Source organism: Anser brachyrhynchus (assembly GCF_964034855.1).
Source record: "Anser brachyrhynchus genome assembly, chromosome: 2".
Taxonomy (NCBI): domain Eukaryota; kingdom Metazoa; phylum Chordata; class Aves; order Anseriformes; family Anatidae; genus Anser; species Anser brachyrhynchus.
Genome location: NC_137695.1, coordinates 43,991,704 through 44,008,402, shown reverse-complemented (window position 1 = coordinate 44,008,402; position 16,699 = coordinate 43,991,704). Strand labels below are relative to the sequence as shown.

Sequence of the window (16,699 nt, the reverse complement as noted above, 5' to 3'; positions counted from 1 at the left end):
CAAGATTTTCAGGATAGCAGGAATATTCATAACACTTTTCATAACGACAACCTGCATGCATTCGTTAGGAATATCTATTGTTCAAGTAACAGTGGTTATTGCTAGTTTGCTACCGCTTAACAACACGCTTCTGTGAAAGATTTGCCATGGAAATCAAAGGAGACTGGTTTATCAGATTACATTGCATAAATATTTTGCCCTTTGTAGTAAAGCAGTATGGCTCTCCGTTCTCACTCATAGGTCTCTTTAAGCTGACTTAAAGAGATGGTGCAGCAATAGAAGGCTGAAGGGAGTTCCCCAGCACTGGTCTTTACTGCAAGCAAAAGAGCATAAAAAACTCTAAAGTCACAGGAATTAACACCACAAATGTTCCCATTGCCAATGGGGTAATCTAAAGAGGCAGCTGTATATGACTGGAGCCTCCTGTTGCCACAGAAGTGCAAGACCGTGTGATCTTCACTCCTCCTTTTGGGCTACAACTCCAAGTCACATCCTTAGAAGCCTCACTCACAGTCTTAGAAGTCTACTGTCAAAGTAAAGCTTCATACAAATAAATTTGTTGTCACTGACACAGGGAGACCCCGTACCTGTGCTTAGGCTTGCACCTTATCTAGCACTTGCTCCACAGCAAATGATTCAGCTCCCTAAAATAGCTGAAAATCTAGAAAGAAAAGGCATTTTGAATCATCCTCTGTGGTGAGATGAGAGCCAGAAGAATACCTAGGGAAGAACTGGGTGCCTTGCAGCCTGTGTGGGGAAGGATCTCCCCTTTGCTGCTGCACCAAGCTATTCACCTGGCTGTGCTGTGAAACTGTACCGCCACTCATGGCTTGTGAGATCAGCACGTGGAAGAACATGCACCTCCAAGAGCCACAGTGACAAATCCCACCTCTCTTCATAAGAGGCTCCATCACCAATCCACCAATCTCTGTATGAACTGCATTTTTTACGGATGGTTTTAAATACTGCTAGGTGCAGGCAACTTTTAACATTCACCTTTAAACACATCATGTTTAAACCTTTTCTAGAACATTTCATACACCAGCTTTGAGCAAACAAACGAAATCATGTTGAAGACAAGATTTTTCAAAACGATTTTTAAATATTTTCTCTTACCAAAGACTCTTTCATCATTGATGTTTTTGATACAGAACCACAGCCCTGCTGGGAAAGTACACACGAGAATATGCAGATCAAAAAAGAAGGAAACCCATGTTGTAGGCTGATGCTCAGACACAGAGGCAATGATCGGGATGTGAATTTTCGCATACCTTTTTTAAAAAAAATTCAGTTCAAATTATTTTGAAGAGATAAAGTTATTAACACCTGTAAACATTAGGAGTTCTGAAATTCATTTAAAAGGAAGCATTTCAATTTAAAAGGTTAAATGCTCTGTTTAGCAGAAACCTGATGAAACTTTTATATCAAAAAACGTTCCCATGTCTTATTGTATTTAGGAAGTATTTGGTGTACAGAGTTATTTAAAAAAGCAATATAAAGAATTATTTCCATACTAATTAAAAGATTGAGCATTACAGACACTCTGTTCTATTATTGCTAGACATGAAGCCGAATTCACCAGAATGAAAACATACAGCTATGGAAATCATCATTATATTTTGTAGGGACAATTATCCACACCAGAAAATTTCCTAGGATTTCAATATTGTATTTCAAATGCTCTCCTCTGCACAAAACACCTTCATTTGCCTAGTACATCAAGTTGAAGGATTAAATCCCAGGCCAGTTAGTGATGCCCCCACGTTCTCTCAGATGCTGAAAGTCAGGTGTTGTCTACACTTGGAAATGCAGGTTAACTAAACAGCATGTCGGACACTCAGTGCGGACAAGGACAAAACTATATTAAAAGACAGCTATGCACACAGGCCTCATCTGGGGTGCCCTGTGACCAAACGGTGAGTTATCAAACAAATGTCCTTCTTCTTCACTGAGATCTAGGCCTCATTCAGAACTGCACTGATGTGTTTTAAACACAATATCGACTTTCTAATGTAGACAAGCCCTCAAAAGTTTAATCTTGTGTGTGTATACATATATATATATTTATATACACATACACACATATACACACCATATATAAGTACAGACCATTTCATCTACGGGCAGGGAACATCTATGAGTTCTTCAAATAAATTTGAGGCTTCCTTACTGACACCTATTCTACTACATTTATTACAGGGCTGGTACAGAATCCTGTATGAACTGGACTATGGAGCCTGAGGAAAAAAAAAGAACTATAAAGTCTGAAGTTCTCCTATCCCTGCTTTTAAAAATCTACCAATTAAAATGCATCTTAAACACTTGAATAAAACTAAAGGTATTTTGCAGATAAATATTCTACATTAAGTGTCTGGCTAATGAACTGAACGCTGGATTTTTAAATGTTAACTAAACCAAAAGAGTTATTCACAAAACCATACACGAATAAACCAAAATTGTTCGGAGTAGACATCTGTATACACAAAACGGATTTATGAAAATAATAAGCAGGCAACATGCAAGATCATGTGTAACATCTTCGTGACTTCGTGCAATGTTGTGCAATGAAAACAGCAGAGGTTTAAGGCTCTTAGTAATTTTTAAGCGTGTCCTCAAGTGTTGATACAACTTTTGGTTATTTTACGCTGAAAAGCACTGCTGTTTTGTATAGACAAATGCACGATTAAGATACTCAAAGACTTCCAAAGAAGCAAGAAATTTAGCAAACAAATTAGTGATGAAGGTAAAATGGTTGCAAAGATCACGGAACAGTTACTACACATGCTCTCTTTAGAGAGCTGATCAAAATCCCACATATTCTCCTTGACTTAAATACTAAATCAATTTGAGGATGAGGAGAGCAAAAAAATATTAGTTTTCAGTAGAATTCTATTGATAGCTCATGCTTATATCCTTTATCTCTACTTACCCGGTGTCCCACAAAGAATAAAATCTGCCACTCCAAGGAGCAATATAACCTGAAAAAGAGAAGGGGAAAAATTTTGCTGCCTAGATATTTAAATGCAATATATATATATATATATATATATATAAAACAAGAAGTTGAATCCTTGTACTTATTATCTGAGCATTTGTAAATGATGCAGTAAGTCTTCACTTTGATATTTACAAATGGTATCATTCGACGCTTTTTTTTTTAATATCTAGTTTAGACATCTAAATATTGTGTTTAATGCTCTATATTATATTTTTCCCTTCAGGCTTCAGATGCAAAGCTTACTCCCAACCAGTTGCATGCACAAGTAAGGAGGATATGCCAGCAGATGTGAAATAGCTGGTTATGGTCATCTCTGGATGTATCCAAAACACAAGATCAGATGGGATTCTCCTGAGAGTGCTGAAAGAACTGGCTGATGTGGTAACTACTCATGACCTTGATCAGGGTGCTAAGGCCCTTGTTGCCTGGAAGTGGCTAATGCTATGCCTCTACGAAAGGCAAGAAGGAATATCCAGGGAATTCCCGGCCAGTAACCTGAGTCCCTAGAAAGACTGTGAAGCACCGCATCCTGAATTACATCATTAAACGCTTTTAAGACATTTTCCTAATTTCTCATCCCTAAGCTGAAGAAGAATGGGCTGGGCAAACAACAATTTGATGTGCTGAAAATTGACTGTACTGACAAGCTCAAAATAGCACCCAGTGGCTTGGTGTCCCATTGATGGCTGGCTAGCAAAACATAAAAATATCGCAGAGGTCAAAACAGTGAATTGTGCTAAATTGAGAAGAATAACTGACAAGCCTTATGGCAGGCAGAACTTCCATCCAGAACTTTAACCTCCTTCCAGGTGCTGCACCCTGCTGCTGGAGGATTATTAATTAAAGAGAGAGGGAGCTGAGTGCTGTGAGATGGCCAGGGGTCTAGATCACACAGTACACCAGGAAAAGCTGAGGGAACCAGGTTTATTCTGTCTGGTGAAGCAGTGATACTATCAGTGAATTTCAAAAATTGACATCAACACTTCCCAAGAAATGCAACAGTAGACATATTTTACTACATATCGAAATTAGAAGCCAAATTTTGTCTTAATATGCCAGTCTGAAAAATTTCATGAAATATTAGTAGGACCCACTCATACACACTGAAAAGCAAATTACAAACCATCAAGTTTTAGAAGACTTTCAGACAAATATAGATGTTAAATATTCTTTTGGAATAATGGTACCATAAATAACAAAAATAAAACTGCAATTAAATAGTCCAAAATGTTAAACTACTGATACCAGAAAAATCTACACTAAATCTATACATTCATTGCTAAAATGAATTACAAGAAATAATTCAGTTAAAATAAAAAGTTAAATCTCAGAAAAGTTTTCTTTTTTTAAATAATATTCTGACAAAACAGAATAGCATATGAGGTGTAATATTAAGACACAATTTAACACCCAGCAGAATTCAATTTTGGCATGACTGACATATTTATCTATGAAAATAGATCAGGAAGGAATTATAGTGTTAGATGACCAAGGATATATGTCATGGAATCAGAATATGGCTGTTAGGCATCTGAGGACTGCAACCAAGCAAAGGCAAACTTGTTTTTCTGAGGTTGGGTAGAACTACCTTGAAGACCAGAAACTGAACCGCAGAAGGAGAACTCACAGACATACAGACATCCAGTCATACAGAAATGTGGTTTCTTTCTGAAATACTTGAACCTATCTCATCTTGACCTATCAATGCTATTTAGAATAGATTAACAGTGCTTATCTTCATAATATGCTTTTGCTACCGTTATGTTCCTTCTATCAATCTGACTTTTTGCATGATAAGAAAAACAGAAACAAAGCAACATGGTCATTGGTTTGCTGTGGGGTTGCCAACATCTACTTAGACTAAACCAAATGTTGGTCACCTGAGTTACCTGCTCCTAAGAGAAACTGTTTTCATGTTTATTTACCTGTGTATGTCAAGTAGATGACGCTCAGGAATACAATACCAGCAGCCAGGGAGACACCCAAGAAGAACAATGTCTGAAATTCTTGCTTTGTTAATCTGTCTCTCAAATACTGCAAAAATGCATAGGCCTGCAGCAATGCAAAAACACCTAAAGACAGGCAAAAGTTTTTGTTTAAATCCTCAAAAGAAGCAACAATCATCAAAGCAACTGGCATACTTCAGCTATGTTTGAATTACAAAAATAAAATACATTTAATTATATCTGAAAACCAGTATAAAACCACTTTCTAACAAACAGACTTTAATACGTAATAGGGCTGATAGTCTGAGTCACTGCAAGAAAGTAACTACTCTCCAAAACATTCTTTGCTTATTATATATCAAGAGCTCCAACATCCACTGTCTCTTTGCTCCCAAATTGGGTAAAGGGAGAGAATCACCTGAAAACTAGATTGCATGTATTTTGTCAAAAACACAGTTTAACATACCCAGACATCTTGAAAAAATAAGATACAGCTCTTGGCTAGCTTAAGTAATGAGTTGCAAGGAAAGAGCCCAGACAACACAAAGCCAAGACTAATGTATAAATGTATGGAAATTAAGCTACTGAACAAAACAAAGGGATTTAATAAAGAAAAAAAAATAAACCAAACATCTAAGTGAATACAGACAACAGAATTAGATAAAGCTAGAGTCAAAACACCAGAATTCACTGGGTAAGCATTCCATACCCTCAAAAAATGCATTTCCTAGTTTAACATTAAACTAGAACTTAAGACATGGTTTTCTGTTGTTATTCATTTCAATGCATATAATCAGATCAATCCAATGGTTCATCCACTCAAAACTGAAAAATCACTAGTAGCTGGCAGGAAGAAAAAAAACCCAAAACTCAAGCGTATTGTATTTCTTCAATTTACGAATAAAATTGTGATACACGATGTTGAAATTCACTAGTTCCAAACTTCTAGAGAACAGCACAAACTGTCCACTAAGTAACTGTAAAATTCTTAGGACACAAACTACGCCCTGATAATCTTTACTCCACTCATTATATTCAGAATGATATAAAAATCTCCCAGTAATATTCAAAATATTTTTAAAATATTTTTTTTCTGGTGAATTTTAGTTATGTAACAATTGCTGTCCCAAATCCATTTTCTTAAGTGACAATGCATAATTAAAAAAGAGGAATCTAACAAATTAAGCTACATCACAAAAAACAGTGTATGCTCCTACTAAACATAGGCCTAGCAGCCTTAGTAAAGACTGCTGTTGTAAAGAAATCAAGATGTCTGAACGTTTAACAACTACTGAGAATAATCTTACTTTAAAAAGAATCAAAAAAGAATAAAATCAGTTATTTAAAATCAGCCTCCTATATATAGCATGTCATTTGCATCTAATCCACTATGAAAAAATTATCAACTCTAAAAAGAAATTGCTCAATAAAAACTGTGTTTACCAATAACCATGTTTCAATTTTACAATGCTCGAAGGCAACATTATATTGCAAAACAGTACAGATTATCAATGTGTAAAGTAACTGCTTGTCAGAATGTGTAAGTGATCCACAGTTATGGAAGCATTTTACCTCCATTAGCTCACACAAAGAAGGATAATGTGTTGATTGGAAAGTAAACTTCCCTACAAATACTAAACAGTACCTTTTTTTCTTTAACAATTTGGTTTGTTAGTACAAGGTTCTTTCTAACACAAGGAAACAGATCTGCAAGGGTTTGGCTGTTTAGAAGCAGACATTGAGTTTTCTTACCTGCAGCTGCCATGTGTTCACTTGTTCTAATTGGCTGAAACCCCACAAAAGGTATCTGCATCGATAATATTAACCCCACAATGTAGAAAGTGCTATATGCTGGAAAAAAGAGTGGGGGAGAGGGCAGAAGAGAAAGGTGAGAAGCAAACAAATGAGTACACACATTTCAAAACCCAGACTCCATAGCAGAGTCCATTCCCCACCTTCAGACATCAATGACACTGAAACAAAACTGTATTGTTTTAAATATTTTGGCCATCCCTATGACTTGTTTCACCTTCTTTGATTAGAATAAAGTTAAAATAAAATTGCATTCAATTTTAAGGGAAATAGCAAAGTACTGTTGTTCCTAATTACACTTTTCTTTTCCTCGTAGGAAAATGAACCATCTATCTAAGATACTCTAGCTTAGAAATAGTTCTCTCTTCTCATTTGCTTTTCTTGTTGTTGCAGAATATGGGTGGAAGAAGAGATCCCAGATAAGTAAAAAGAGCAGCTTCTGTATGAGGAGAAATTAAAGGGACCAGACCTCAAAGAGGTAAAACATTTAAAAGCGCACTACTTACTTAAAAAAATGCAAAATGTATGCTTGTTCTTTTTTAAATGCAAGAACAGAGGCATGGCAAAAAATTGAAAAGCGACACAATTAAAAATGAATACTGAGCATCTGTATTAATAGATCTGTATAAACCATGGGGACTCATAACCCCCCAGAAAGTGGAGGCCAAGAACAAAACTGTATTAATAACATGAATCATTATTATGTATGAAGTGATATTCACGTACTTTCTCTTGACAGGATTTTGCTCCTAAATATTCCAGGGAGAGAGAGATGGGAATAGAAGAAACACCAACTGTAAACAGCCACGAATCTGCTTACATTTTGAAGCAACCAGCCAACTTAAAAACCAAATGAGGTCTTCTTCCCTCAGTAACAATCAGAAATAATGTACCTCCCAGATTTTTATTTTTATTTAAAAACTCCTTCAATTCATAAACCACAGGCTTTGCTCTGGCCTCAATCCTTTGAGGAGATCCTTGAACCCATACAACCCTTTACTAAGCTCCATAAGAACAGGTTTGGGAACCAGATCATATACCTGTGGTATTGTTTTTGTTGCACCTGTGTATTATGCTCCCGGCATACCATATGCTTTGCAAATATCACAAAACAATCCCTGTCGTGATGCTTCCAACCACTTCCAGCCATCTTTGCTGGTGTGTGCTTTCAAGCATTTGTATTTTGCTGCTTGGCCTACCTACTCATCTATTCCGTCTTTATGTCACTGAAATACATTTTTGCTGCAGGAAACTCAATTTTTGATGAATTCACTTCAACATAAATCATTTATTGTATCATAAAACTGTTGCAACACTGCCATCCTGTGGAATTCTAATGATTGGCATAAATCACTAGACTTCACATTTGTTAGACCATTCTAAAGAACCATTTTTAAGCCCAGTCCTACAACTGGCATACTTCATATGCCCACTTTTTTTTTAATCTTTCTTCCCACTTCTTTTAAGCAGCTATCACATCTGCTTGCCTGGCATCAAATGAACAGGTCGTCTGATACAATTTTTCAAGGAATTACTTTAGTACATGAAGGTGAAAGATATACCATCACAAACTTTCCATGTTCCTTTGCAAAGACTATGCAAACAGCAGAACGTAAAAACCAGAACTTTATTCTCATTCCTGCAATCCACTCTCATGATCATAACTTTGATGAGATCGACAACAAAAAAAAAAACTGACGTTCTGTGGATAAACTCATTTCACAATTTTAGTTCCTGTATACTGCAAAAACACGAGAAAAACCTATTGAAAACTTCTCCCGAGTATGATCACGGATTTGATCACACATTTTTAATTAATGGATTATAACCACCAGAAATAAATACTAATCATCTGAAATTTTAGAATACTGAAGTAGTTGATAAAAAATATATGCCTGCTCACTATTTAAATGGTAAAATACAACACATAGGACAAAGAATTAATGGAATTAAGTTTTAAATTCTGGAAGATCTTTTTTTTTTTTTGGTTATATTTTGAAAAGTACACAGAACTCAGGAATTGTACGGGAAAAAAGTAGATCAGTAGATTGAAGTGAATATTGCCAAGTCTGAAGTGCACAGACAAGACTATACATACAATAATGGAAGATAATATCAACGGATCCTGCATCTGAATAAACAGGTTATTTTCCTAAAATGGATGTAGATTTTAGTAGCTACTGTCAGCTGTCAATAGGTTGCAAGAAGTAACCTATTAGCTGCACACTGGTAGTTTTTTGCATGCGCACTAGCAATTCCATATTGTCTTTGCAAAATACCTTTGCTTTCCCTACTGCAATGAGCTTTTGGAAACCCATCCCCTTATCTGAATAGTTTGGGAGTGAAGCACAATTCCATTTCTTCCCAGAAGTGCTTGAACTTTCCTACCTGGTTTATAAAAACATCCTGTTAAACAAACCTAGAACACACATGCTGATGCAACTTCTAAAGACATCTGTGTGTAAGGCTTCCCAGGGAAGTTTAGATTAATCCAGGAATTGCAATGAAACAGCGAAGCAGCAATCACATTTTCATTCCAACAACTCTCCTGAATTGCATCTCCCTCAGCTGAAGGACAATAACACCTCAAAACACTGTAGTTATTTGCAAAACAAATATGTGACAAAATCTTTAGTTCATATGAACTGGCAGTACTATTTTTGCACACCACCCCTCCCCCCCCAATGAGATCAAAGACTAGTTCACTGAAAGCTGGAAAAGCGAGAGCACTTATGCTTTATTGTTTCTGATTACCACATCATTTCTGGATTTTGTAATTACTAGATTTCATTTTCTCTTGCCTAACTCACAGAAATTGGAAAATGAACATATTCAATAAAATAATTTTAAAAGCAAAACAAGATAAATTACTCTTCCCTGAAGTTATGAAGAAGTAGTTAATGAAGTTAACTAACAGTAATGTTAAAAATTAAAGGTGGGTAAAAGTTTTTTTTTCCTTTTAAAAATAATTTCAGATTCTGAATCATATAAATAAATAACTAAGCAAGAAACAAATACTTATATTGTGGTATAAAAAAAAACACATAAAACTGAACTCAAGTAAATATTATAGTGTATAATGGTTCCAATACATAATGTAAATACAGTAATTTCCCTAGCAGGCACTGAAAAAAAAGCATGAAAATAAATATAAAAATAGTATTAAAATGGGTTAACAAAAATATATTTACAAATACAAAGTATCTTTTGATATTACACTTCAATTTATATGTTCTCAAACGTCTCAATGTTTGAGACGTTCTCAAACTATCTTTTGTAAATGTTTCACATTAGGGAGTTAAAAGTGTTCTATCTAACTTATAAATAAATCTAAGAATACCTGAATTGATTATTAATTATTTCATTCACACACCCACACTGTGACCAACTGATCTAACCAGTAATGTCTCTGTAAACTGTCGACAGAGTATTTAAATATCAGGTAAGTCAATTAAAAAGTTATTCTCCTGAGATCACTATCCAAACATTCCTGAAATTGGAAGCAAGGTTGACCCATTAACCCAATAAAATCTTAAGGACTCACGTGGAGTAGACAGACTCTTAGGCTGCTTTTTAGTCCAGGTTATGTAAAACATACGTGGCTGCTTAAAATTCCCTATGTCTTTTCCCATATATGTCACAACACACTATAACATTTGCATAATGACTGCTGCAAAACTTTTTAAAACTACTAATTGTTTTATGCACTAGGAAAAGACAAAGATGAAACATTATTCTTTTTAACAGACACATGCAATATATATACGTTAAATATACTAAAAGGATGCTAAAAATACCAAACTATCCGATTATTTCCTTTTTTCAGTGCACTAGAAAGCAGAAAATGAATTAGCAGCAACATATCTGAAATTTTGGAAGTGTGAATGATATGTTTTAGCTTCCTATTGCCACTGGTGTAGACAGTGATTGACTATAATCAGTAATCCAATTAATAAAATGCAATCTGATATGCAATTACCTCATTCCCACCAAATACAAAAGACATCATTATAATTTCATATCTCATGATTCAGCATTTGACAATGATTGTTCAAAGAACAAAACTTACCGATGTAGACCCTCCTGCTGTATCTCTGCATCAGCAAGAGGACAAACACATGCAGTGGAATAAGGTTGATGATGAAAACATAGCCACCCCATGCAGAGACCTGGAAGAAATGGAATAGGAAATCAGATCTAAAAATATCTGGAAATTCTTCAGATAGCCAGTGCTGGACATTTACAAGGGTCTGACAAGAAAACACAAACCCCTGTAAAAGTAATACCACCAGAATTTTTCTCAACGTTTACTATCCAAAAAGAAAACAAAATCCCCCAAAGGGGTAAAGTTAAAGTAGTAAAGACTTATGAAATGGACTGGTGGATTTTCAAGGCTGTCTTTCTTACAGCTCCACTCCTCCTCCCAAGCAAGTCTAGTCAGGCTGGCAGACAACAATGTGATGCTGGGGGCTTTTCCCCATGGTGAGGGACGCTGCGAAAGGCAGCAGTAGGACTCCCATCTAGGGTTCAAAGTTTTCCTTTGACATACAACTTTAGCATGATGCATTGTGCTTTTTGGCAGGCACAGGCAGAGGATCTCCAGCCAGAGAGAAGAAATGGAGCAAGGTATACACTGTCGATGGTAAAATTCCTGGAGCAGAGTAGCAAATGGTGGTTGCGGTGTGAGGAAAGAAACAAAAGGAAGGAGGGAGATACACAGGGAACAGTGCTGAGCACCGTGGCACGGTGCACAACATCATCATGGAGACTGTGAACGTGTACTAACAGCATTACTTGAGAAGTGCTGGTAAGAGGTATTTAGAACTGAAACACTACAATGTTACCATTGTGTCCTTCACTGTTGGTTTAGATAAAGATGTAATGAGCTATCATTACAATGTGTTACCACATTTCTAATACATTTAGAAGGGCTAATGTTGACTAGGAATTCTACATTTTAACACATGTTCTCTTGTCAAAATACAGTCTAGACTTCTCCCATCCGCACCACGCCTATCCTAGATCTTCATTTTTAGAATGCAGCAGCTAATGTGGTTTCCACTTTAATTGTACTTTAAGGCTTAGATTCACATAGATATTTTTAAAGCCCTAGAATCCAGAAAGAAACCCAAATGACTATGTACTACAGAACAAAATCTAAAATAAGGTCATGGCAGAGATGCTGTTTTCTGATACTAATAGCACAAACCCCAGCATTTCAAAATTGGGGGCAACTGATTCATATATTAAAATAATTGGAAACAAGTACAAAACTTGTTAATTTTATAGAAAGTCATTTCAGACTATCATTATTCTTTTCCCAAATTACTGGCATGAACTATCATGGTCTACATAGGCTATTTAATTTACTGAGAGAAAACATTACACAAAGACAAGCAAAACAACAGAATGAGAACAAATGTGTAATTAGGATGTTGTCATATTTAGGTAAAGGTTCGAATGATGCAGGTAGCAGACAGTTTGTATAGACTAGAAACTTGCATCTCTAATTAACACCTATTCTCTAATTATTGAGATATTAAACCAGATCTACACCCTGAAGATTGCATTGGACTGAAGATACACTTTGAAATTTTCAAACATATCTGAGGTTTCCTCATAGACAAATGGAGTGGAAAACTGCCATTACTCCTACAAGGTCAGCCTCAATGTAAAGGTTTGTTTTATGACCCCCTCATCATAAAGAGGCATCTGAAACAAACAAAGCTGATGTCAAATAAATGTTAAAAATATAAATGCAAGAAAAAAAAAACTTCTCCTTTTTTAATGCAATGCTGTAGTATGAGTCAAATTACCACTGTGAGTTAGGTATACAGTTTAAGCAGATTTAGATATTAAGAAAGACATCTGTCGGTGCATGCAATATACATTCGCCTTTCAAGGAGCTGTTCCCCAAACTCCCCATGCAAAGAAAGGCTCTTACTTCCTCAAAATTGTGATTTAATTTTCAACTTACACTGAAAAGATTACAATTTCCATCGAAGAAAGACAAATGAATTCAATTAATGGATATTAAAATCATGCTCTTCCCTGAAATTTTATCTAAGCGAAATGCCTAAGAGGGCATCTCAACAAAACACTTTTGCAAAAGAAAACACAGTATATGGAAAGCCACCACCAGGGATGAAACAGGTGCACTCCATGAGCAATAAATTTCTATCATCTCATCACTGATGCTAGCCTATGGACAAAACTTAACCTTTCTAGTTGACAGGAAAGGAAGATAAAAAGAAAAAAGTAACATCAATTTATGTTAAGACTTGGAATGTCGTAATGACGACATTGATTCTCTAAGTTGTCACCACACACTCTAGATTGCATCCTTTCCTTCTCAAAGGGTTCCACAGACCAAGACCGGACTAAGATGAGGAGAACCTGCTGTTCTGTGATTTTTTTTTTTAGCAGTAAAAATGTAAAAACAAAGAAGTGCATATTATCTGCATATTTCTGAACAACATTTTTAGAGGATCTTGCCAATAAACAGGCATGATATAAAAGACTATGGTCTATCAGCGTAACAATTCAAAACCTTATTTGCCTGACCTTGTATTACACACAGTTCTGTACCAAACCTACAGGATCTCTTCGCTGCAATGCAACGTAAACAGCTATGTTATGTATGAAGAAGTGGCTGCTTATTTACTGACTCAGCAGAAAGAAAGAGAGGGAGGAAAGAAACAGGAGAAAATAAATGTACTCTTAACAGGAGATAGCTACACTCTTTGGTGACACATATAGGGCTATTTCTTTCTGTTTTAACAGCAAAAAATCTCGCAGAAAACTCAATGAATGTTAAAACTAGAGGAAATTTAGGCAGCATCCAGACAACCTCTGAATTAGTCCTGTATTTTAAATTAAGGCATGCAAAATAATTTCTAAGTTCCTTTGTCATGCAAGCCTAGTTACCTGGCTGTGGAAAAGCAGCATTTGAGACCTCCATCTTAACAAGACCATACAATTACCTGACTGTCTCACCATTGGAAGGTAATTTATTTTAATTTTGATTTAATATTTTGAAGCTAATTTATCATATAGCCACACACACACAAAGTATCAGTTGGAGGAGAAGTGACCTTTGACTTATTTGTACAGGAAAATTCTTTGAGTCTAATATTTCAGAAGATAAGCAGAGAGAAAAAAAAAGAAAAAACAATTCCCTGCATTTTGCTATTAGCTTTATCTCCCCAGTTTTAGTAATGTTTTTTTTCCCCCCTTTGTTAGCCCTTAGGAACATCTCTACAATAATCTCCATTTTCATAGATCAAGAATGAAAAAGAGACTTTATGATCATTTAATTTGACACGGAATTAATTCAGTATTTTGGTGATAATCTTTACTTTACAGCTTAATTATACCCGGAGAAATAGCTTTCAAATTTATATAAATACAACTTTGTCCATAAATTTATAATATTATTGTGCTTTAGTAATAATGACACAGAGATATATGAATATTAAAACTCCACCTTAAATTATCTGGACCAAAACAGAAATACCACTGAAGAAGAGTATCTATTCATGGCATAGGATGACTTTATAAGTAAAGTTACAGTATTTACAGTTTTTCAAAAATTCCTTTCATTGTATTGAAAAACTTTAAATTTCAAATTATTTATTATGTCTTCTCGCTCATATACTTAAGGTCTTAATAATAAAATGAAAGAACAATTTTACATTATGGACCCAGCAAAGACTAAAATCTCCTCCTTCTGTCCTTCATTAACATACGAATTAAGTAAGTCCCACTTAAAGAGTTTAGCTATTTCATATATATATATATATATGTAAAAGGCTTACCATGTAAAAGTAAGATAGACAGCAGCAGATTGTCCAAAAGACCGAACCAGTTTTCACCGACTTCACCTTTAAAAATAACGAAATATTTATGAATAACAAATACTAGATACTATTACAAAATTTCATTCCAAAACAGCTGTCATGAGGACTTCTATAGTATATAACAGATTATATTTGTATCTTTCCAAACTGATATCCGTAAAACCAAACCACAAGTGCAATTCATTGACAGACCAGACAGCTTACACCTCTTTCTCTACATAATGCAGAGACAGGACGCAATGCCACTGTGTACTTTGTGATCCAAAATAGAAGAGTACCTGCAATACTTCTGTGCTACTTTCTCTGAGACATCAGACTACATTATAATTGTGAGAGTAGAGCATCCATGGCTTCCTTTGTCTGGAATCAGACCCAACACTGCAATTTTAAAGAGCTATCCTGTAATTCTGAAAAACTCACTTAAGGTTAGTGAAAACATCCAGATATTACTAAAGGTTTAGAGAGATCCATGAATTGGAACAGGAGTATGATTTCATCCAAAACTGATAGTAGTGACTGTGGTGAGGGAAAAGAGGAATGAAAAATGCTAAAAAGTTAACAATAAAACATATTTGATTCACACAATTCTACAAGAGTTTATGTAAACATTATTGCAGTATGCAGTCTAGTTAAATACACGAATTCCGTAATAACAGGTAACTGCTATTATGTCTTAGCTATTAAAATGACCATGGGTTGATTCTACTGTTATTGGTAACAGTATACCTTTACAGCTGCAGTTTAAGCCCAAATTAAAAAAAAATAAAAATCATTAGAGGACCTTTCTTCAGAACCTGCACTTAATTATCACCTGTAGCTAATAATGAAAAATTTCAATTTCTTTCTATTATATTCGTTCTAACAATATCCCAACTCTGAAATACTCCAAAGCTAAAAAGACTTGCAAGTATATATTTACTTCTGAGAACTCAAACTTTTGACAAACCATGAGAAAAGCTGTAACTACTGCATACATACTACCCGTGGAGACACTCAGTACAAAAAGTACATACACTAAAGGAAGGCACAAGGAACAGTACCATACAGTGTCCATGCTGAATTAACAATATAGCTACTCTGTTTGTGCTATTTCCAAAATAGATACAACAGTCCAGAAATACTCCATTTTGTTTAAACCCCTTCTTTCACACAGGACTACATGGCAGATGCAGTTCTACATGGAGGTTAAGGAATGACAGACAATATGCATGAACAAGTAGGCTAATTAAAAAACATTAGACTATTACACATTTTTTAAGCATGCAAGTAGTATGAATACCTCGCCCTGTGGACAGCTTTAGGCATGTAAGTTGGATGCTTAAGTCAAAGTCCAGACACATAGTCAACAGCTTCTCCAGATGACAATTCAAAGGACTTTATATTGAGAGTCTACTGCTTTTTACCAGCTAAATAAGGAGGCTGAAGTTTCATGCTCACATAATACCAATATAACCAAACTGAAAAACGAAAGCAACCCTACTGTTTGCTTCAAACTTATAGATTCATTGCTATTGCCGTTACTACAGGACACACATACTTCAGTTGAACGGTACTTTTACATAATAAATAAACTGAAGAGTGTTATCATGGAGTGGTTCAGGCCACGTGACTTCTCAGTACTCGCCTGATCCACGGCCAAGGGGAAGAGAGATGAGAGGGAACAAAATGAGAATTCAATGGATGCTAAGAAAAATCAGTCATTTGGTTGGAGGAGGAACCAAAAACCTTTCCAAAGCAAAAGACTCATCAATTACTTACCCATAAATAGTATGTGAACTGCAGTGCAAAAATAGCTATGCCTTCATTGTCAAACGATCCTGCTACTGATCGAGATATGTAACCTGGAACTATGGCAATAAAACAGGCAGCTAAAAGCCCTGCTCCCTGGTTCCACAGTTCTCTGGTGAGCAGGAAAGTAGAAATAGCTGTAAGGCCGCTAAAAACTGGTGCTAGGAACACACATACGTCTCTTATATGGACTGTCACATTAAGCATATTTAAAATCCAATGTATAAGGCCTGCTGTCACCATCAGTCCTGGGTATACCTAAAGGGAGAAAAAAACATACTGTATTATTGCAGAAA

At 35.5% G+C, this 16,699-nt stretch overlaps 1 protein-coding gene across 2 annotated transcripts in view; it reads right to left on the bottom strand.

Moving 5' to 3' along the window:
- Positions 1–16,699, bottom strand: part of STT3B (STT3 oligosaccharyltransferase complex catalytic subunit B) — a 49,446-nt gene that overhangs the window by 10,361 nt on the left and 22,386 nt on the right. For both annotated transcript variants that reach the window (XM_080583018.1, XM_080583019.1), the window contains exons 3-9: positions 16,374–16,661; positions 14,574–14,639; positions 10,826–10,925; positions 6,697–6,795; positions 4,924–5,070; positions 2,930–2,978; positions 1,117–1,271 (exon numbers count right to left, since the gene is read on the bottom strand). In XM_080583018.1, coding sequence (XP_080439144.1) covers positions 1,117–1,271; positions 2,930–2,978; positions 4,924–5,070; positions 6,697–6,795; positions 10,826–10,925; positions 14,574–14,639; positions 16,374–16,661 — 904 coding nt within the window. The remainder of the gene's footprint in view (positions 1–1,116; positions 1,272–2,929; positions 2,979–4,923; positions 5,071–6,696; positions 6,796–10,825; positions 10,926–14,573; positions 14,640–16,373; positions 16,662–16,699) is intronic.